General features: G+C 35.8%; 1 protein-coding gene across 5 annotated transcripts in view; it reads left to right on the top strand.

The window, feature by feature from the left end:
• Positions 1 to 24,843, top strand: part of mast2 (microtubule associated serine/threonine kinase 2) — a 135,768-nt gene that overhangs the window by 96,224 nt on the left and 14,701 nt on the right. For 3 of the 5 annotated variants that reach the window (XR_014211536.1, XM_082189853.1, XM_082189855.1), the window contains 8 exons: positions 8,120 to 8,211; positions 13,263 to 13,338; positions 13,962 to 13,982; positions 15,555 to 15,633; positions 16,606 to 16,760; positions 20,900 to 20,975; positions 21,569 to 21,778; positions 24,579 to 24,680. Coding sequence is in view for 4 of the 5 variants with exons in the window: in XM_082189853.1 (XP_082045979.1) it covers positions 8,120 to 8,211; positions 13,263 to 13,338; positions 13,962 to 13,982; positions 15,555 to 15,633; positions 16,606 to 16,760; positions 20,900 to 20,975; positions 21,569 to 21,778; positions 24,579 to 24,680 (811 nt within the window). In the remaining variant the exon portion in view is untranslated. The remainder of the gene's footprint in view (positions 1 to 8,119; positions 8,212 to 13,262; positions 13,339 to 13,961; positions 13,983 to 15,554; positions 15,634 to 16,605; positions 16,761 to 20,899; positions 20,976 to 21,568; positions 21,779 to 24,578; positions 24,681 to 24,843) is intronic. The other 2 variants (XM_082189854.1, XM_082189856.1) reach the window with 1 other exon arrangement.

The following is a 24,843-nucleotide window of genomic DNA, read 5'->3' on the forward strand; positions in this document are numbered from 1 at the left end:
ACCAACATACATATTTCACTTTTTTTTTGTAAGTAGAAAACATCCCTATAACTAACCTTTAGCATTACATAAAAAGTAAGTGTCATTTTTAACGTCAGTGTAAACCAGTGGGTTTAGGGTTTTAGGTAGGACTAAATTAGGTTTATTTAACAACATAAATTGAATAATCAAATGTAAAAATAAAACACTGCTTAGTCTTCACTGTATGAATTAAATACTGATTCTTATTAAAGATACAAAAGTTATTCAGTCATGAGTAGTGAGTGAGTTTCTCTTTGTCTTTTGTTGTTTAATTAACATTAAGCACACAGACAGAAACAGGTTTATTAGGCTGCTGTCGAATCCAGTATATTGTTACACATTTGTGCGTATTTGGGCTTTCTGTGTGCGTGAGTACTTTACTTATTGATTTTTTTTTTTTTTTTTAAGTATTAAAATCATGCAGTTATCACAAGCCGTTGCAAAATGCATATCGCAATATGAACATTTGTATTATTTCAATAATTTCTCTCTATATATATATATCGTGCATACCTAATCTAAAACCTCTACAATGCAAGTAAATCACTTGCATAAGCAACCAAATTTCACATTAGGTGACTGACAAATATCTTTTGTGTTCAACAGAAGAAAGAAACTCATACAGGTTTGTAAAAACTATCCCATTAAGTGAACGTAAACTAAACAGTCAAGAAAGACACTTCATGTGTAACACTATCAGTAAATTGTGTCCGTGCATTGTCTTAAAGTGACAACAGCCTATAATCTTGCTGTTGTCCATGTTTTTAATGTTAATAAAACAACAAAACTCAGTCACTGCTCTTGACTGAATAACTTTTGTAAGGATGAATCTATATTTAATTTATACAGTGAAGACTTTGCAGTGTTATTTTACATTTGATTACTTTATTCGATTTCTGTACCTATTCTACCTAATCTGTATCTAACTACTGAGATCTACCTGAAAAACCTGCATTGTTTTTTTTATTTGTATCTTTGTTCTATTTTTTATTTGTGCTATTGCTTGTAGTTTGATTATTTGTTCTTATTTTATTATAGACAGTTTACTTGTCTTTAATAATGTTTTATATTTATATTTTATGTTATATTTATTTTGTTTGTGCATACCATCTGTTGATGCATATCAATCTGTTTACATACTTAGGTGTGTTTAAAATTTTCAATGCAATTAGAAGAACATTTAAACACCTGTCATTTCACAGGGAATTTAAGTCATAGTACTCAATGCTTTTATGTGCAGATGTGAAATAACACTGTCACAATGTGATAAAGCGGCAAGTGATAAATGCCATCTCTTCTATGTAAAATCCAAGTTTGTCTCCTATCTATCCGACAAGACATTTTGTAAGTCATTGATTTCTGTTCCACTCAGAGTGAAATTTCCACATAACTTTAGCAGCAAATAGATTTTGATTGGCTGCAGTTGGTCTTCAAACAGTCTTAAAATGTCTTAAATTAATTTGAATGAAATTCCAGGTAATTAAAAGTCTTTATATTTTAAACGTATAAAACAAGTCTTATTAAATTTAATTATTAAACTTATAAATGCTATGATTGAATCAAATAAATGTATGCACTACATGTTCAAGTCAAAATGCGGTGCTGTTGCACGTTCTAGGCTACATGCTTGCGGTTTCAAAACAGTTCACAAATAATGAATACCAAGCATATATGCAAAAAAGGATTGCTTAAGATTTACTGTTGATAAATTATGACAGTGTCTACATTATGGTGTTTATATTGTTACATGTTGTAGATGGTTGTAAGAGTGTGTAATTCCGGCTTATTTATAATTAAAAGTCCAACATTATGCATTTCTTTCTATATCATTCTTTCTTCCTTTCTTAGGTTTGTAAGTACTGTAGGTTTGTTCTGCATGGACATACAGTATTAATCGTATTTGTGCAAGTCTTAAAAAAAGGTCTTAAATTTGATTTAAGCACTCTGCAGAGACGCTGTGGCTGTAATTATGTCTTTTTGCTTTTAGCAAGGACAGAAAAATTAGGCTACTTGTTGTTGCCTACATTTTAAGACATATTTAAGACTTGTTGCTGGAAAACTGTCAGGATGTGTCCGGACACAGCGTTATTCTGTTGCCTGGGGTGCAGGGCAAAGTAAAGGCAGTTTAGCTGACATTATCCTGCCCAGCAGTGTAGTGGGGTGTAATTTCCTTCTGTTATCTACCGAGACTCTAATTTCTCATGAATGAAGACCCTCTATTATAGCGTCTCATCTGGCTTTTCTATAATCAAGATCGGATGAATAGAGTGGAAGAGCTCTGACAGTCTCTCACAAACATCTCACTATAGCATCTCTCATCCTCAAGATGTATACTTAAGGCTATGTGTGCATGAGTGTGTTTTCTTATATGTTAGCTTTTTACTGGAGTATTTGTACAATCTAATCCAGGATAAGTGAGTGTGTGAATGGATTATTTTTTGCTTAGTTCAGATGACCCACTTTCAGAGAGATGCAATGTCCATTTGAACTGATGTAAACTTAATAAAAATTTCAAACAAGCAGTGCCTCTATTCACTAAGATGCATTAACAAATGCACAACATTTGTTATTAAACAGACGGTAAAACAAAAACTATAGACGCAAGCTTGGAGACACCAGATTCATAAATATACTCCATGTTCATGGTTGTTAATTGTATCCAAACCTAAACAAGTTCTACCAAACATAATGTCATTCAAAACAGCCCAAAACAAATCCGGTTTCACTCAAATAAGTCCAAAAGAAGCTTAATTAATTCAAACAAATGCAAATGAATTCAGACGGAAATGAAAACAAGCAAGTTTGCTCGCAAATAGAATTGACATTTCTTGGTGTTTAGAAGCAATTCTCTCTCCAATTACTGTAATTAAGGGATAACTTTCTTTTCGCATGCGTGAACCCTGCACAGCTGCACATGTTATTAGCATGTAAATTGCACCGGGGTTTTTTTGCTGCCATGTTTCCCCCCCTTTTATTTTCTATTGATGGAATGAAGTTTTAATGAGAACGTGCAGCTCTTTTCAGCAGCATGCCTCCTGGGGTTTCACATTCAAGCTCAATTTATGGCAAAATGCACTTACATTTTGTTCATTTTTGCTAATATAAAATAAAATAAAATCGATATCCACCCACACACTCACCTATAAACAATGTGAAATTTTAACATCTTGGCCGTTGTTCAGCTGCGTTAACTTTCATGACAGCACAGCACTGTAAAAAAAATTACATCCCCAAGTCAAAAATATCTAGTGACTGGTTACATCTAAATTTTTCAATTAGTCTGTCGTATTATTTCTCATTGAGCCAATGTTAACAGACTATTGCAACAAGAATTACACTTGGGCCAATTAAAACATTTTGATGTGACCAGTCACTAGAAAATTTTGACTTGGAGAGGTTAGACATTTTTTACATTGAGGTTGTGGCTGTTGTGACATTGTGTGACAGTCATTCTCGAGTAAAAGTAAAAATATATTTATTGAAAGTATCTCTGGTAAGAATAAAAAAAAAAAACCTGCAAGAGAAGATTTAAAAGGTATAAGTATCTTAAGTATTAAATGGAAAAAATAAATACAACAGAACAAACATTTAAAAATGAACTAAACAGTTTTTTTTTTAGGTTTTTCATGTAGGTCTAAACTTGATTTTCAGGTACAGAAATAGTAATCAAATGTAAAATATCGCTGCATAGTCTTCACTGTATAAATATAGATTAACTCTTATTACAGTTATTCAGTCAAGTGCAGTGAGCGATTTTATTTCTTCTGTCTTTTGTTTGATTAACATAAAAAAAGACATCAGCAGGAATAGTAGATTGCTTTCACTTTAAGAGCTGTACGGATCCGATATACACATGCATGACTATGTTTACGATTTTTTAGAATTTTGTGTAAATATGTCTCTGTAAGCTCAGGAAGACTTGAAAGAGTATTCTCGTGCTGTGAGACGTGAGTACCAAACTGAGAGACGGGGGTACTTTCACGTCTACGAGTGCTTGAATATTTAAATTGGCAAGGCTTAAAAATATGCAAATCATCAACTTCTGTGAAGATGCAGCACTGGCCTGATCGGGCAAGTGACAGTTCCGTCAACTGGCCCGAGTGTCTTTCACGCTGGCCCCGGGCCATCAATCAGTCCTTATTGTCAAGCCCTGAAAGGGTCATGAAACACTAAACTATATTTTCTTGTGTTTGTGTTGTACATTTTAAAATATAATGTAAGAATTTGTTCAGTTGAATTTCAAAACTGATCAATTTTGAGCTTTTTGCTATATTTTTGTCTCTGAGTTCAAAATCTTTGTCGTCTACCAGGTTTAAAATCTGCATAATTTCTCACATTATAGTACATCTATGACTCATCGGTGTTTCATAATTATTCATGAGATTGTGCGTCCTTGTTTTATGAGAAGGCGGGTCACTAAATGATTCACGACAGCATGCATCACTTTTCTATGACAGACGCTTCAAACTGAGAGATCACATACAGTAGTTGAGATGTGTTTATGGATCGCAAGTCAATGTTTTTCACTTTGCAAGAGTTTCATGGCATAAATTCTCTTCTGTAGACCCTGAGTCTTCCACACACACACACACACACACACACACACACACACACACACACACACACACACACACACACACACACACACACACACAGTCTATCAATGCTGTGAGTGTAAACTTTCTTCTGGGCTCCTTGATATAACCAATCAAACAGCTTATGTAAATGTAGCAGAATAAGTCTCAAAAGTTATTAAAAATACAACACAGCACATTGATAAATATTTTCCATGCTGAGTACAAATGCAGTTACATATGTATTTGTGTAATGCACTGTGAGCTTACCAGACCATGTATAATTGTTCAAATAGGGGATTTCATGACACTTTAAAGGGGTCATCGGATGCCCATTTTCCACAAGTTGGTATGATTATTTAGGGTCTTCATTTAAAGTTTGTAACATACTTTGGTTAAAATTCCTCAATGGTTTTGTAAAACAACACCCTTTTTACTTCCTCAAAAACAGCTCTGTTCACAGCGACCCGTTTCGGTGCATGTCTCTTTAAATGATAATGAGCAACTGCTCACCCCACCCCTCTCTTCCATGGGGGGTGTCGACACAAGACACATAAAGTGCTCCCTTGGTGGACAGTATACAAATGGCTGAGAGCGTAAATATGCTAATATGGGAAATATGATAATACAAGAAATATGCTAATAAGGGACAGTCAGTCAGTGGTCGTGGGCGGAGCAGAAAATCCAAATGGCTTGATTATTGAGTGTTTAGATTTTTTTTTCATTGTATGGTGGTTGTCCACACACTGCAAAGACACATTTATATGCAAACACCATATAAAAGTGAATTTTGCATCTGATGACCCCTTTAAGAATATGATTTTTTTCTTAGAAAGTATATGTAGATACTTTTTAAGTAATTACAGTATAGCTCACAAGAGCATTGTTAAACATTGCACATTGATAGAATCTTTATTTTATTTTATTTTATTTTATTGGATTTTATTTGCATAGAGAGATTTTTTTTTTCTCAACCTTTTTTTGCATCGGCACTCAGATCCTTTTGCCGATGGCCGCTGTCACTCATGTCTTTGAAAATTACCAGTTCTCATTGAAAATGTATGACTTGAGTCGCTGCAGATCCCTGTCAGTGTAAGTGCTCTTTTAGATAAGACTACTTTATTGAAGCCCTGTTTTATTAGGTCATTAAATGGGTTCATTGTTAATATCAACATAAATCCATTGAAGAAACATTAATATTGCAGGTTGCTTGGTCTTGCTTTGACACGAACAGACTGCTCTACTCCGAGCATGCTGCTGTTAGATCTTTATTGTAGAGTAAATAGATGCAGTATAAGCCCCTCTGTGAGTAGGAGATGTGAGATTTCTTGATCGTAAACATTTTTAAGCACTTTGCGGTCAGCATGCACATCTTGGCAGACAAAATCAAAGTGCTTTTCTGATGATCTTTTACCTAACATCATTCTCAAAAAAAAAAAAAAAAAAAAAAAAAAAATCTTTAAGCCAGCACCAAAAGAAAGCCTTTCTTATCAGGCAATTTAGAAGAAAGGCCTTTCTTTAAGTATTAATGTGCCAGCGTTAGCTTGTGAGTCATCGATTTTCTCCTGCTTTCTCGCTTTTTTTCTTCATCCCACCCCTCTCTTTCTCTTTCTCTCCATGTCTCCTGCTGTGACTCAACTCACTTCTGAACCTCCATTACACACTGAGTGATGGCTGCCACTGTGAAAGTGGCGCAGGTCTCTGCTGTGATACTTACTCTTTCTGCAACACTGTTTGGACCAAGATGCATTCATGCAGTTATCCAGAAAATTACCAAACACTTTTAATGTCATTGTCATGGTCTGAAAAGTCACAGAACAGCAGTAACATACTGTAAAATGTGTGAAAAGCTCACAGCTATGGACAATCTCCTACAGTGTGTGGTGCAGATTTCTGTTTTTATAAACGCTCATACCCAGTGGGTATTTGGATTTGTTTTTGACTTGTTTTTGATATGACAGAATAGTGACATTTATTTTAAAGACATTTGAATAATGAATAATTGCTTTTAATAATGGGTAACACTTTATAAGTATTCAGTAATAAAGTAGCCTACTTAAAAATAATTTGCAAACTATTAGTTTGTAGCTAATTCATAATTAATATATTGTAGTGTTTACCTTGTTAATATATTAATAGGCTATACAAATAGTGAGTTATTCCTTCATTGTCACTGTAATTAACTAAATTATTATTGTTTAATTAGCTCATATGTAAAGAGTTAGATTAAAAAAATATAATAATAATTATGTAAGTAATAATTTATATCCAGCCGGTTGCTATCGCAGAATAAACCCCGACAGGGTGATCAGGATGTAAGTATGCTGTAATGTTTTAAAGATTTTTTTAGAAAATATTTTCATTGGTTGTATTTATTTTAATTTTATTTAGTCTTAATTAAAATTATTATTAATTGAAAAAATTACAAAACATGCAATTGTGCTGCTTATGGTAATCTTTAACTACACCTTTTCATAATGAACAAACAGTTATTATACTGGTTTAAGTTTCACAACCTTAACTACACAAAACATAATTTCAAGTCAGACACTACTGAAAGTAATGACTTGCCGTTCTGTAACAATTCTGACTGATTCTGTGAGTTTATTCACTGAAAAATGACTTTTTTGTGTGACTCTTACAGTATGAGATCATATTTGTCTTAGTGTAGTCACTTAAGAGAATGTAGCCTATACCCTGTCTTGGCAATATTTCATGGAGCACATGCTTTTTATGTCATCACATTCAATTCAGACTGCAAACTCAAAACTGTGCATCATTATAATGTAGTGTAATGGATTGTAGATGCGAAAAGCAGTATCGGGATTTCTCTGTGATTTTTCTCATAGATTGCCTTTTTGATCGTTTGCTGTGTGTGTCAATATTTTGCTCACATCGAATTAAAGAGCACTCATCCTTTACTTTTCACCACACTGCTCTCCATCTTGCAGTTCTGAAATCTCTCCTCTCTTCAATGGAGCGTAAGACTGTATAGTCCTAGCTGGAGGTCTCAAGGTTCATTTGAGCTGTAGGTGGCTGTTTTTCCCCCTTTCAGCTTGAGCTGAAGGCTTTTAGCATTTACGCTAGACGAAAAAAGAACAGATAATTCTGTGCACTCCCAGCCTCATAAAATGAGACAGGTTTGTGTGACCTGAATAAGAGAGTAACTGTCTGACACCACTGCCATTTCAAAGGAGAAGCAATTCTGTTCTTTGCTCTCTGTAATCTTTTTGAATGGGCATACTCTGTTCCTATTTACAGTATATTCCTATTTATTCCTGTAGCTTCTTGGCCAGGTCATGTTTGTAAATGAGAAGTGGTTCTCAAACAGTTTACCTGGATAAATAAACGTTAAAAAAAAAAACTCTAATACTCAATACTTTACAATGTCTGTTTTTACATTTATTTGATCTAAAGATCGTCCTCTTAATTAATGTTTTGGCACGATAGCGCAATGAGTCTATTTAGTCATTATTATGCATAAGTGTATGAGAATAAGTGTATTTTGGTTCTTTTTTTTACAGCTGTCGGACCAGCAACAGAAAGAGTTTGATAGTGACATCCAGCACTTCTCCCACTCTGCCTCGACCCCATTCTCCACTGCACGGACACCCAGGTAAAAGATATACCTCTGTGTTTTAAACCCTTTTGAGCTGTTTACCAAAAATACATGTTTAGGCCTTTTTATGTTCCCAATGTAAAGTCTGTTCCAAACAATAGGCAGAAACATTATGCTGCCTTATAAGATTACTTGTTTTATATATATATATATATATATATATATATATATATATATATATATATATATATATATATATATATATATATATATATATATATATAAGCACCCAAGATGGCGGACAGAGTAAATGTTGATTAGAAATGCATTTTATTTAGTACTGAAATATCAATAAAAAAAGTTAGATCTTATTAGAAATGAACTTTTTCACCCTATATTTGTGTATACTATGTGTTTGTGTTATTAGTATCATGTTGGGGTACACTGACTTTATTTTAAGGTTAAGTTATCCTTTAACTTTAAGAGTTGATGCCTATTTAGAGCATTTCAGTAATTTTCAAGGTTTATTTTTTGTTAGCATGTTGTCTTAGTAGGTAGCTGGCCACATAAGACAGTAGGCACTTTACTAGAGTCTGGACCAGAGCCATACAAATTGTACACACTTCACAAGTAAGACACACATGCTGTTCATCTTGTCACATAAAAATGGAAAGCTGTGTGGCAGCTGTTCACAAAATATTACATTATATCTCCATAGCAACCATCTCAGTTTGCCATGGAGTAATTCAAATGTGGCGCAGGGATTTCTCATCTAATACATGTGCATCATGAATAGATTGACAGTTGGCATTTTGTAATGCAATTTCTCAGGCATCTCCTCCTTGTGGATTGGAAGATTTTTGCCTTCTGTCTTGTCGGAATTATGTCATTCTTGTTTGAATTTTTTTTTATTAACCTGTAAAACATGAGGCATAATCAAATCCATGTGTTATACATACGCACAAACTAAAGTAGTGTTTATGTAAGGAGAAGATCGTTTTATGTTTTCATATGAGTGATTCTCAGTTGCCTTTGTGGTGTCATTGAGTGCAAGCAAACATTTTCATTATACATAATTGCAAATGAGGAGTACGCAAATGGCAAAAATTGGACATTAGATGTGTTATAAGGATCATTAAAATAGCCAGCACTCTATGTAACCCAACAGTTAAAATATCATGATTTAAATTGTAATTTCAAAGAACTGCTATGAAGTAAGCTAAAGAGCATTCTTAAGAAGAATATTTCACAAGGAAAGAATCTATGGGTGGCCAAAAGAAGCCATTAGTCAAGAAACACCATGTGAAAACACGTCAGGGATTTGCCAGTAATAACCATATAGTGACCCTTTTATAATGTAGGAAAGATATTTTGTGGTCAGAAGAGACCAAGATATAGCTTTTAACTGAAAAACGATATGATTTACTTTGTGCAAAATCTAACACAGGCCACAAAACACCATATCTTCAGTGAATTATAGTGATGGTAGTTTCCTGCTTTGGGCACCTGGCCATTTTATTAACAGAAAGAAAAATGGATGGTGCAAAATACAGGGAGTGCTGCAGTAGAACCTCTCAGTCCACTAATAAAATTGGAACTTGAAGTATTTTCAACATGGCAGTGACCACAAACACCATAATATGATAGTCATTGCTTACAATCAGTTTGCTAACATTAGTTCATTAGTCTAGTTATTATGAACTAACTATGAACAATAACCTTTTTCAGCATTTATTAGTGTTTGTTTATAAATGTACCATTGTTTTATAATTATAAAACTAATTATATTAAAATCTTTCACTTTGAGTTTCAGTATTTAATAAAAAACAAAAGGGCTCGAAATTAACTTTTTTTAATTGGTAGCACTGGTGCTCTCAACCTTTAAAAAGTTAGAAGCACCAGCAAAAATGTAGGAGCACCACAACTAAAATGTTTATATATACTAAAATGTTAGGAGCACCACACCTAAAATGTTGGGAGTGTGGGAGGGAGTGTTTTAGTGAAGTAGTTAACCAAGACGAATCAAGTGCTGGGTATGAGATATGTAGCAGTGTGATTTTTATCTTCTCTCTTCAGCTCTTTTCATTTTGCACGCTAGTTAGCTCCTTGTCACGTGACAGTGGAGCGCAGTGAAAGTGAGTGATTGACGGCTAATATTAACCAACCTAAAATCTGCTTTAAAGTTAAGAACGTAAAGATGAAGTTTAGTTGGTTATGTGATAGAACAGTGGATTGATCACTGTGTCAGCTCACAGCAGGCACATTGTGTGCAGTAATTGGCGAACGTTTTGTAGAGAAATTAAAACAGGTCGCACCTCAACAATTATTTCCGGGAGCATATGCGACCAAAATGGTTGCAGTTTCGAGCCTTGGTGTCACAGCAGTTGTCACAGTAAAAGCTGGAGCTGGTGAAAAAACACTTTGTAAAGGTGCTGCTGCTCCGGTAGGTGTATCCCCTGAGCATGATAGAGAAATGGAGAGATCAGCTGTCAAAGCCAGCAGGAGATCAGCTGTCAAAGTCAGCTCTCTCTCTCTCTCTCTCTCTCTCTCTCTCTCTCTCTCTCTCTCTCTCTCTCTCTCTCTCTCTCTCTCTCTCTCTCGTGTGTGTGTGTGTGTGCGTGTGTGTGTGTGTGTGTGTGTGTGTGTGTGTAGAGAGATTAAGGAGATGACTGATTGTGTGTTTATAACTGATCTCCAGTCATGAGCACACATAAAGCGCTTGGATCATGCTCACACTGTTCAGCCGGGCTCTTAAAATGGTAAATACTGTGCTGCAGTCCTAATCATTGACGTCGGCTTGTCAACTCCATCTTCTCACTGAATTACTGGATTAAACCATCAGCACACACAGTACAGTGCGTAAAGAGACAACAAAAAGCTTAGTTTGTCACCACACTAGCATTGTAGAATAAAGATTCAGGATTTTTATATTAATATTGTACTTTGAAGTGCTCAGTCCTGATATAAATCACATGAGGAAACATTGTTTGTTTTTGTCCATACTGCATCACTCAGTTGTGTGCTTGCAATATTTACATCTAAAAGGGAACATAAACCCAAATGCTGCTTCATTTTAAGCACTTCAAAGCCATTAGCAGCATTTTAATGTGACTGCCAACAAAAGCGGCGGAGGCTAAATTATTTCAAACTCAACTGAGCTCAATCAACAGGGGGTATGCACTGCTACACTGCACCCCATTACAGTCTGTTTCAGGAAGCTGTTTGCCAGGTTATGTCACCAGCAGCACAAGAATTAAATACTGCACTCAGTGCTTTGTGAATCATTACACTTAAAACAAATAGATCTGAAAGAACTGGAAAGCACTCACCACTACTGTGATGCTGTTGTTTCAGTAAGCATATTAGATTGATCTGTATAGAACATAATTGATCGCTATGTGAAAAAAAATGAAGATCACAAAACATCTGATTTTTAACCTTTGCAAATTCCAGCACTTAATTTTCTATTTAAGATTTTTTTTTTCATAAATGTTATTGTATAATTTTACGTGATTTCATTTATTATTATTACTTATTATAAATTCGAATAACATTTATTTACTCTGTTTTATTAATTAGCATTAGTATTTTAATATTTATCAAAGTGTAATAATATTTTATCTATATATAATATTATTTAATTGTATTTTTATTTTATTTTTTTTCTGTGCAGTACTTAATATTGTGCAATATATACATTCATATTATGAATGATCCAAGGATAAATTAAGCATGCAGTTATGAAGGATGTTGAGTTAGATTGACAAAAACGTTGCATTTATTCCTGTCACATTTTAAAAAATCTGTTAGTATGCTGTTTATTTTCACACAAGATTCTGTGATTTTCACACTATCATCCAGAAAACACATCCAGCTGTGGTGTGAACGTAGCATGTGTAATTCAACAGGGTGCTGATTGGTTTTCTTCTCTCAGCTGTGTATCGTATGAGAAAGAGTCTGCTTCTCTTCAGCTAACCCTTCATCCTCTACAGTTTCCGTGATGAAAAATAAGCAGATGTTTCGCTGTGTAGCATACCATTATGCCTTCTCCTACACTCTCCATGATGGGATTCTCCTTGAAATGAATGCATCTCCGTGACAGATCCACACTGCTCCGTGTCCCAGTCCAGCTGTGCGCAGCTGTTCCTACAGTCACTTCCTGACAAAGAATTATGCTCTCATTAATATTTAAGATTTGGCACAGGCCGCTTGACGAATGCATTAATGCATGATTAATGCATGGGGGATTGTGACTCGAGCTGCACTAGACAGTCCAGATAGAAGCACCCCGTTGCTCGGATTGACTGGATTGATTGATGATGCCTGGATCTGTGCTTCTTAATTCACACATGACTAGGAATAGTGGTTTTTAGATCACTTTTTTTTCTAGTAATATTAGTCATAGCAGTTATGCATGTCTTAATCTATAAGCTACGCTCTATGTAATCTATCCTAAATTGTGACTTAAAAATATGCCATACTGTGAGCCCAGGCTATGAAATCTTCTTGCCATTTAAATATCACTGGAATAGAGATAAAGAGTATGTTTTAGCAAAAGCGCCTGAATATAAATTGGAGCTAATCAATTAATCAGTTAATCAATAAAGGATTCTTTGCTCATGGTCTGCAAATCATTTTATATCACTCATTATGAAATATCACTCTACTTGAGGCATTTTTAGTGGAAGGGACCCTGTTGTCTAAAGCACTTAAACACCATAAGTGCTTCACATTCTACGCACTAATCTATTCTCAGAGAGCTGTGCAGGAGAAAAGAAAAGACCTGTGATCAAAGTGTGTTTTATCCCTGTACCTCTGGTCTCAACACAGCCTACATAAGAAGCCCACTCTTCTAAAGGGTTTTGTTATCTTAAAAGGGCTTTGATGAATAAAATAAAGGGGAAAGATTTTAGCAGAAAAGAAGAGGGAAGTACCGTAGGGCTATTATGTTTACTTATGAGGGGCATGATATGCCTCCTAGTGGTTTAAAGTACGAAGTCTGTGCTTTTTTCCCAGCAGTTATTTGTACCCGTCTTGCCTGATAATGGGTAGTTGAGCTTAATTGTTGTGAATAATTCCCTAAATGTCAAGTGTTTGGTCTTTTTCAGGATCCAGCCCATTGGACAGTCCACGCAATTTCTCCCCAAACACTGCGGCCCACTTCTCTTTTGTGCCAGCTCGCAGGTGAGTCACAGTTTATCAGCATCTTATAGAACAAAACATTTAATTGTACAATATTTCACATTCTGTGAGTAAGTTCTTATAAAACTTTTTATCATGTTTGAGCAAGTACTGAGCAAGAAATCTCTTTGCTCTTCTTGCAAATATTGTTGTCATAGTTTGCCTCTCATCTGCTGGTTATTAAGCACCCCACTTTCAATTCATTTGTAATCCTTCACTGTGGCTCTGAATAATGACACCAAGAATTTTAATGAGTAAATCTGAATTGGTAATTGAGCAGCAAAAGATGGTAATGCTTTAACTACTGGGAGAGAACACAGAGCTGATGACCCCAGGCTTAATTAAAAAGATTCGTTTGAATGTCAGCCATAGAACAAAGACCATTGAGTCATCCAGTCGAAATCGCTCATGGACCAACAGTGCCACCTAATGGACAAAGTACAGCACACTGATGTTACAAAATAACTTTAAGACAAGAATCCAATTCGGTGTATACAAATTCCACATTTAACGTAAGGGAGAGCTGAATCTGCTAGTGTGAGTGAAGGTCATGAGAAAGTAAAAGATGCACATTAGAAGCCTTCACAGTAGCATCTCTTTTTAATGCTGTACTCTCTTCCATACAGTCATGGACACAGGGCTGACAGGTAATAATTACCCCGCTTCCCTTACAACATAATTTCCTGTCTGCTTTCAGCATGGCTGTTTACACCAAACATCATGTTTCCATTTCATTAGAGCTGACAGTCAGATGTGTTTAAAAACATCTCAGACAACTTAATTTATGTATTGGAATGATCAATTATTAATCATCCCAACTCATTCAGCTTGACTGTGTGCTTAGAACTGATATCCAATCTTCAAAAATATTCCACAAGTTTCTTGGCATAAATGAAATTATCAATATTCTCTCTCTCTCTCTCTCTCTCTCTCTCTCTCTCTCTCTCTCTCTCTCTCTCTCTCTCTCTCTCTCTCTCTCTCTCTTCTCTCTCTCTCTACACAAGAAAACATGTAGCCAACATTTACCACATGTTTACACCACATGTTTACATCTAAAAGATGTAAACATGTGGTAAATGTTGGCTACATGTTTTCTTGTGCAATATTTTCATATCAAAATTATTTAAATTAAAGATGTACACTGCCATTCAAAAGTTTGGGGTTGGTAAGATTTTTCATGTTTTTGAAAGTCTCGGCATAAAAAACAGTAATATTGTGAAAGATTATTGCAATTTAAAATAACTGTTTTATATTTTAATATGCATTTTGTTCCTGTTATAGCAAAAAGGGAATTTTCAACAGCGATTACTCCAGTCTTCAGTGTCACGGGATTTTTCAGAAATCATTCTAATATGCTGATTTACTACCCAAGAAAATTCTTATTATTATCAATCTTGGATACCATTGTTTTGCCTACTATTTTTTTGAAAACCAAACATTACATGAATTTCATATGAACTTGGCATGAACAACTCTTCATATTGAAGGATTATTTGATGAATAAGCATTGAATTTCTTAAAAAATATCTTCAGTGTCACATTTGGTCAATTTAATGCATCCTTGCTAAATTAATTTGTTAAAAAAAAATCTTACTGACCCCAAACTTTTAAATGGTACTGTATTTTTTAATGTCTTATTTGCTACAGTTGTACCTGTGATTATTAAAATCATTAATGTCTTGTGTATGTTTTGCACATTGTAATCAGGGGTCAAATAGATTATGCAAAATGTCCAAGTAAAGGGACGCTTACTCTCTGCTAAATTCCTAATATCATTCATCATTGATTTATGTGCTTGAATGATATTTCAACGTGTTGCAGTTGTGTGCTAAAAGGCATCATACCACGTAGGGTGAATTCACACTGTGATATTTATTTGATCTGCATGAAAAGGCTTCATATGCATATCTGAAATAAAAGTAAGTTCCTGTATGGGCAGCTTAGCCATTATTACAGATGCTAAATGGCTCTCATAAGCAAGCCTTATTTAGCTGCACAGTTGAATTTAATAATCATCGTCATTGTTTATTGTTCAAATGTTAGTTTTTGTGGACATTTTAATCTGTGGTGCTTTATTCTGCTCTGATTGTGTGATTTTTATTGTTGTTCGTCTGAATGCTCCTTGTGCTATGTATTTATACTGGTCCTGATACTTGCAAGAATATCAGCAGTGATTTGTCAAGACCAGATTTTCACCTTTCCCTCATCCACACTTTTAGGACGGATGGTCGTCGCTGGTCTCTCGCCTCTCTGCCGTCCTCTGGCTATGGAACCAACACCCCCAGCTCAACAGTCTCGGTGAGTATCTGTGTGTGTTTGTGCTCATGTTCTTTCTGTAGTCCCTCTGTGTTGTCTCAACCCCCAGATATATGCCTCACTGTTTGGTATTGCATTTGATCCCAAGCCTTAACTTGCCCGGAAGGTTTATCCTATTGACCCTACAGTGGGATAAACTCTAGGCACAAAGCAGGTCCCCCTTAGCCTGAAGTAAAGCCAGTAGCTTCATATCAATGCATTCACTTCAAAAGAGTTCTGTCCCCGAAAATTGACTGTAACTCAGTCTGGCTGCTGCTTTCATTGGGGAATCAGTTCAAACCGCACAAGCCCCATTAAAGTCTCTGCAGAAAGATGAAAATACATTTTCTAGTTCAGGCCAAATTTGTATTCTAAAGGCTGCAGAGATTGTATTCAACTCAAAACATAAGGGGAAAAATCTACTGATTAAGAACTAAATGTCTTAAGAAAACTCTTAAGAAATGTCCAGAAATAAAGAAATATATATTATAATGAAAATAAAGCCTATTGTTAGGGTCATTAAGATTTTTTGCTATGTCATAATATTTTAATGGCAATTATCATCATGTAATATAGTTATAAGTTATAGTTTAATACATATATTTGTATTAAAGTAATAATGTCATAATGCAATTAATGGTCCTAAAATAGGTTCCAATTTCTTTATGCAAAATATAATTAGTAACTTATTTTTTATATAACCTGGACATTTTCTCATGATTTTATTATTTATCTATTTATTTATTTAAAAAATAGAAGGAAAAAAAAGCTATATATTATAGTTAAATAAAAATGTATTTATTTATTTTCAATATTTTTCCCATTTGGCCTAAATATTTTGAGGAAAATTTATTTGCTATTTGCAAAGACTAACAATCAACAACTTTTCGGCAAACAAATGCAGTTGATTGAGAGTCAGGGCAGCCTATGCAATGCCTTCTGTCCTTGTAATCCCTCCCTCTCTGCTTCTCACAGTCATCATGTTCATCTCAGGAGAAGCTGCACCAGTTGCCCTTCCAGCCCACTGCAGACGAGCTGCATTTCCTCACCAAACACTTCAGCTCAGAGAGCATCACGGATGAGGACGGGAGAAGATCGCCAGCCATGCGACCGCGCTCCCGCAGTCTCAGGTACAAACACTTACAGATTCCCATTTCACAGCAATCAAAAGTTGCCTTTCAAGTGAACTTGACGTTGTGAGTGTGTGTGATGTCAGCTGGGCCCTCAGGCTCTCACTCACTCACATTTTTAAAGGCCAAATCTTCAGATCTGACAGGACTCTGCCACCTCATTCTCTAGACTCTTAACTCCCTCCTTTAAGGTAGAAGACAAATAATTCAGCCTTTGTGCCCTTCACATTGATGCCTCTTCACTCCTCTGCCTTCACATCTTCTTCATGCCTCTCTCTGCCTGTCAATAAAATGTCCATGTCATATTTAACCCCAGAATAATGCAAATTGTCAATTTGAAATGAAATGTACATTTAATTGAATGAACATTATTTCCACCAATTCTCATTACAAAAAAACAAAAAAAAACAAAAAAAAAACATATTACTGTAAAAGAATAATTATATTTTCATATGTAGTATTTGTTTTACTGCCTTTATTCTGATTTAATAAAAAAAATAAAACTGTATTACTTTAATGAGTAATATGAGTCACCACTAAGAATAATGAAAATTATAACAAAAAAAACTCAGAGGTTGAATGTCCAGATCAGTCAGGGTTGATGAGCATGATAGAGGAGAAATGTCCATAGTTGTCATGAAAATAATATCCAAAAAAGATATATATACAGTGCTTAACAGATTTATTAGACCACCTGTCATTATAAAGATACATATATTAGGAATCTGTCAAAAACGTATTTAAAACTAAAAATGTCTTTATTCACACATAATAACCAAAAAACGTAATATTTTGTATGCTGTCTTTTGGCCTTGATAACTTTGCTGGCATTGTTTTTATGTACTGTACTTTTCTACAGTCAAGTCAAGTTTATTTGTATAGCGCTTTTCACAATACAGATTGTATCAAAGCAGCTTCACAGTATTAAATTAAAATAATACAACAAAGTTTGTTTCAAGAGGAATTTATTGATTGATCAAATTAAATTAAATATCCCCAAAATATCCCCAACTGAGCAAGCCAAAGGCAGTCTCTGTTGTTATTGGAATTATTCCAAATAGTTTACAGTTGTTCTCAAATACTTGCTTTTGAAGAAACTTTTGTGCGATCTATTTTGAATCCACTAAATCAAAAATTTGTTCAAAATCCGGACTTTGACTTGGCCAACTGTGACTAAAGAGCTTACACATACTAGTTTAGGGCAGCCGTTGCACAAACCTTGCATTGGGTGGTGGTCTAATAAATATGTTAAGCACTGTGTATAAATATACAGGAGATACATCTCCACTCGTATACACTCTTTTTCTGCAGTAGAGTTGTATGATGACTCTAGTAGTCATTCAAACTTCTGCCCAGGACCTGACAGACTAAATCATTTCCTCCTGAACGCTAAGAAAGAGACCTCCTTCATGAGCTTCTTATCTGTAAACACATCTTTCTTCCTCGCTCTCCTTCCCCTTTGGCTCTTTCTCTTTTTCTGTTAAGATGACTTATTCAGGAAACACTGGCCTTGCCTCTTTTAGTATCTAGACACACTCAGCGGGGGGTTCGGCACTCCAGAATTAGATCCATAAATATTGGATGAGATAGTGAGGTTTGCTGTTGCCACATTTTACAGATTATCGCTTCCCTGGATTGTCCATTTCTTATGTTAGAAGAAGGGAGAGAAGGATGAAAAGACTGGATGAGGGAGGAGGTTGAGGGGATTTGCAGTCAAGCTCAAACTGGTTAATTAGAGACGAGGAAATGTAGCAGTATTATGCTAATTTCACGCCCTGGACAGCAGACATGCGGAGAGAATTGACAGCGACGCTTCTTCATGCAGTGTTCACTCACGGTTCTCCATCATTCTTCCTCTTTACATCTTTTAACTCACTCAAACACACAGTCGATGAGTAATGAGCTCAATGTGCAGTGGTCACCATCCATCATCCATATGTCAAATGGTTTGGTAGCAGTAGCTGGAAATTAGAATATTATTTTAATGAAGGGCTCAGTGCCAAAATACAACGGACACATTCTGGATTCCTTCCGGCTAGCCAAGCCATTTCTTTATTTTTAAATTAACATGCATAATACATCAGAATGTGTCTAAAATGACTAAAATGTGTCTATGGCTTTGTTGGTGATGTCATCCGATTGTGTGTGTTAGTGCAGACCATTCTGTCACGGCCAATTAACTAGCTGATTTCCCTGGTTTCCAGCACCTCGGAGGGATTTAGAGGTCATTTCTGTGCTCAACTGTGACACATTTACACACTCTCATCCTCTCCCCTCTCTCTCTGGCTCTGTCTCTCCCTTTGTTTTTCTTTTGTTCCATGTGATAGCATCTCTCTCGGTTAGTCTTCACATTCTTTTCAGATAGATTAAAATTTTTTCAGTTACTGAAACCAATATTCATATTTTGTCCTTCATTGTAAAGCTGTGTCCTAACCAGGGTGATGCGAGTGACAAATAACAGTTTCAGTTTCAGTTATTTTGTCTCAGTTTCCTGAGACAAAATATTTTTACGAATACTTTATTTAGTGAAGTTCTCGAACATTAATGAATTCAATTAAGAATTTTACATTACTTTTATTTTAATATATTTGTACATACATTTAAAAAAAGTGGTTATTTTAAATTGTAATAATATTTTACAATATTACTGATATTACTGTATTTTTGATCAGCCTTGCTGAGCATAAGAGACTTCTTTCAAAAACATTTAAATCTGACATGTTGGCATTGTCACGTAAGCTTTGACGTCACTTCACTGTTCTCCAACCTTTGGGATGGTAAAGAGCACATTAGAATCTTAACGGAAATAGTTGGTGATCCGGGTATTGTCCGCTTTCTGTTTTGTAAATACTGAATATTTAGACATACTACGTACTTGCTTTTCGTGTAGAATGTATTAGGACGTAGGCATATTCTGATGCAATAAAGTCCAAATTCTTTGGAAAAGTAAGAACACATCTTTCCTCAAAGAGCTGTAATAGAAAATGTTGGCATGAAAAAAGTTTCAAACTTAGGAATTTGTTCAAATTTGTTCCTCTCCTTTTATCACTCAATTTTCTTTTTATACTTTCTAACCCAAACACAACATTATTTTCTCCATTATGTTCCTGCACAGAACATTACTTCAATTAAATCCATGTGGCTCAAAACTATAACTAGAATCTTTTTTCAAGGTCATTTCTTAAAAACATGATGATTTTTGGGGCTGCAAGGACATTTCTGCATCCATCAAAGAAAAATAATTACGTTCACTAATTATCATCTGTCTGAATCCAGAATGTTATTGCGCCGCAGGAGGTTCACATTGATTCTTTGCACACAGTAAATTCTTTATTTAATAAAAGTAGAGGATCGCTCCAAGGCATGTTCATTTTCCCTCGTCTTTTCTCTCTACCTCACTCAGCTGGAGAAATATTCTCAGTGTGATTGTTAATGCAGCTCCCTTCAGCTGCGAATCAATCTCTGTCAGAGTTAACCTTTACCGCAGTCATGGTCAGATCATAATTTTTGATTGAAATGGCTCTCAAGTAAGTTGAAGATTTGACTAGAATATTTTCCCCCTGTCTCATATTGTCATTGACACACCTGTAGATGAGCCAGTTTAGTGTGTAAGTGTGTGTGTTGGCGCATTTCTCAACAGCACCCTGGAGGTGGACCAGATGTGCTATGGTTAGTTTGTTTTTATTCAATCAGGGGGACTAATAGCGAGCGCAAGCCTTCGAATGACGACTTATAGCATTACCTCATCCTCGGGTCACATGGCCAGCTTACCTTTACTAACCGGAGTGACTCATGTGGCCCCAGCTGCATCTGTAATCTGTGTCCCTGAATAAAACGCACTCACACACACACATACTAGTATATCTACACAAGCCATATCTCTCAATATTCCCTGTGGAGCGTCTCTGATTGAAGATTCTACTTTGACATGAATGAGGTTGGCTATGTCAGAAACTACAGGTGCTCCAGTGTATCATCCACATTAGATTACAGGTATAGGGCACTAAACAACATTTGCTTGAAGGCATAGGGACATTAGGGTTGAACCTATATGATCAGCAACAAAAAGAAAGGTAAGGTAAGTCCCATTTGTTGATTCTTTTCTCCACTTATTTTTCTTTCTTTCTTCTGTTCTTCAGCCCTGGACGCTCACCCATATCATTTGACCATGAGATCATCATGATGAACCATGTTTACAAGGAGCGTTTCCCTAAGGTGAGGTCTAAAACTGACGCTGAACTTGCACAACTCAAATACACTGGATAGAGTCTCATTTTCACACGTTAAACTACTTTATTGACATTGCTAAAACACCAATACACAGCGACAGAAAAGAAAGAAATATTTACTGTTAATAAATACTAAGGTGCCAGAATGTTAATTGAATAATAACTGTAATATAAAAAATAGTAATAATACTAATAGTAATAATAATTACAAATGAATTAATAATGCTACTGTTAATAAATGAGCAATATTTGAAATAAAATTTATTAAAAAAAAATAAAACAAAGACATTCATTAGCATAAATGTGTACAGATAATGAATAAATAAATATGTAAATCACTCTTTTTTTCATTTGCTCTGGCCTGAACGTGTTTAGGTGTAATATAATGACAAAACGGACTTTCTTTTTTATTTTGTTAATTAAAGGATTTGAAAAAAATGGGTCATAAATGTGGTCAAAAAATAAAATTAATGAATAGAAATATATCTGACTAAATGTAGTCATGCATTATGGGTGGCTGGATGCTTCTGTTTCTCCATAGCTTGGCCTTTGTTGAACTAGGATCTTTCTGTCCTACAGGCTACTGCTCAGATGGAGGAACGGTTGGCTGATTTCATATCCTCATCAGCTCCTGACAAAGTCATGCCTTTAGCTGACGGCGTCCTGAGCTTCATCCACCACCAGGTCATCGAACTGTCTCGGGACTGCCTGGACAAATCCCGCGAGGGTCTCATCACCTCCCGCTACTTCTACGAGCTACAGGAGAACCTTGAGAAGCTACACCAGGATGTGAGTATGCAAGGACAGCCACGTGTGGAGAGTAGGAAGCTGATGGCATATATTTCAAGAGTATTGACTCCTTGTCACGCACAGCTTCAGTGAGGTCCTTCCTGTTGTTCCTTAGCCATAAATCCATGTCTGCCTAAGTATGATGTCATCACAGCAGGCCAGAGGTCATCTCTATACTGCTGGGTAGTCATAAAGAACTCTATCACATGTGTTTTTAGTTATTCTGTTGAGTCTGTGGTCACCTGTCACATCTGCATTAGTCAGGACTCAGGAGATGTCGTTGATGTCTTGATTAGCTCAGTTACGGTGCCACAGGGACAGCGTTATGACTCCCAGAGGTCCCATACTGATCCCACAAATCGTATGTGTGCAGGAATGTACGAGAGTGTGTGTGTTTGTTGTGTATTGGAATGGGGGGTGCAGCACCTTCCTGAATTTAATTTCACACCCCAGTAACCACCACTGGTGACGGATGAGTATTCCAGGCACCCAAGAGGGGGGTGCGGGGAGTGAGAGACAAGGCGGGAGAGAGAGAGAGAAAGGGAGAGAGTGAGATTGGAAGGAGGGATTAGGTCAGGTTTTCCCCTCTTTCGGTTGGTTGTCCATAACCATCCCGTTGCTGTTACCTGCCAGAATCAAAAATGCGCACATCGTGATCTCATGCAGTCGCCGCGCTATCACCGCAGACGTACTTGGCATTCAGGCGAGTAGGGATGACATCATCCAGCCCGTGCTAATTGGCTGTTTTAGTTTGGGAGCCGATGGTGACAGGTGGGCCAGACAGGGACGCGGTATAAATCGCATCTTCAGCAGGTGAACTCAGAAAAGCATTCCCAATTCCTCCATTTAACGGTTCCTCGCTCGCTCAAAGGATGTCCTGCGTTTCGTGGCAGAGGCGGCTGGAGGAAGAGGAGGTTCTTCAGCACGTTTTAAAGCGTTGGGAGCAGAGCACGCTCAGAAACCATGTGGATCCAACAGTTGAGTTTGATTGTTTTTACTTTTCAGGGTTGCATTGAGTCAAGGTCATAGTCTTAGATGCTATTTTATGTTGTTGATTTGAAGATTTATTGACAGTTTAGCACTCAAAACATGTACTGTAACTAGACTATTTTAATGTTTATAATTCACCTTCTAGGGTTTACTTTATTCAAATTTGAATTGTGAATCATAGTAGTTTTTTTGTTATTTGTTATAGAGTATTACACTTCGAACCCAGACTTTAGTTACCCATATAAGGAATTCACTGATTTTAAAATTCGGTTACACTTTATTTTAAGGTGTCATTGTTACAGTGCAATTATATATTTAATTACTGAGTAATATTAATTAACTAGATGTACTTACTATAGGTTTAGGGTAGGATAAGGATTTGGTTGAGGGTTAGTTGCATGTAATTATGCATAATTTACAGTTATTACTATGGTAAGTACATGTAACATATGTAACAAGGACACTGTAAAATAAAGTGTTACCTAAAATTCTGACTGATACCAACACAACAATAATATTTTTGATATTATGGCCAGAATTCAAATTTAATGCTATTTTGTATTTAGAAAAAGAAAATGAAAAAAGCACTAAAAATAAAATCCATATTGATTCTTGCTTGGCATCACAACATTCTACTTAAAAGGTATGAAATCATGTATATAAGAAATAAATATATTAATATAATAAATGTTAATTTTGTAATATGTTAAATTGAATAATGTCAAATAATAATTATCAGTATTATCTAAATGACAGCAGAGGTAATCCAAATGCCGAAAATAGGATGAAATAAGTGTGCACAATTAAATATTTGCTAATATCTCATATGGACCAATAGTGACTTTTCAACAAAATATTGGCTCATAACTGATATGATACATATGCATCATGCATACTATAATGATGTTATAGTAACAGTTTTATTCATTCATCTTCTCTTTTTTTCTTTTCTTTTTATGTGGTCTTGGACTATTGACCTACATTTTTTCAAATGCCTTAGGCAATTCCTCAGCAATAGGCTTTATTTATTTAACTGGACATTTGTCTTAAGGTCAGACTAGTTGTACATTTATAAATGATCAGTCTATAACATTCAGTCTCCCATGGTTGCATCATTAAAAACCACAGGTGCCAATCTCAAGTTAGGGTCACTTTAGTGACCTGGCTGTCACCATGACGTCTGGCCCTAAAGGAATCCTGGGAATCTTCTATTGACCTTATGTCTAGCTGAGTATAGAGCATCTACTTTCATCTAGTTTAGGGTGTGCTAAACCAAATCCCTCCCTCATCCTACAGCTCCTACTCCTGTTACTTCTGACACTCTATAGTGTATTTACTCAGTGCAAAGACCCTTTATTATCCTGAGTGTGTGTGATTCACTGGCGGTTTCATTACCTGTATAAATAATTCAGAGGTTGATTAGACATCCCCTGAGGTGACTGTGCTGTCTGTCAGAGATTGCTCTATTACCATCAGCCGACTGTTTAACCATCGACTCTTAACAGCTCTTCTCTACACAACTGATGAACTCTCCTGCTCCTTTTACGCTCTTACTTTTTATGCACTCTCTCTCTGTACACTTCATTCAACTATCTTTTATTCTAGTACTGAGTGATTGATATCGCTTCTGGCTTAATTGTCTCAGTTGAAATGGAAGGTCAAGTTTAACATTGCATTGTGTTCTCTAATTTGTATACTGCTCATTTTGACAGATTTACTAGGTGTTCCAGTCATGCAGTACACATGCTGCAAACTGAAAAGTGTGCTAGTATGCTATTCCAAAACTATTGTCTTCTCTGTCTATTGCTAGGCTCATGAGCGTTCAGAAAGTGGGGAGGTGACGTTTGTCACCCAGCTGGTAAAGAAACTGATGATAGTCATCGCCCGGCCCGCCCGTCTGCTGGAGTGTTTGGTAAGCACTGATATTTGAAAGGATTCTAATCAGGAATCTTTGAGATAAGTTTTAGCAAGGCTTCAGAGCAAACTGATTTTCCATAACTAATGAAGGACATGCTCAGTACTGTATAATTAATTAAAATTTACTTTGGGAATAAAGACCAAACTGCAAAGCTTCA

Source organism: Leuciscus leuciscus, assembly GCF_965113295.1.
Source record: "Leuciscus leuciscus genome assembly, chromosome: 14".
NCBI lineage: Eukaryota > Metazoa > Chordata > Actinopteri > Cypriniformes > Leuciscidae > Leuciscus > Leuciscus leuciscus.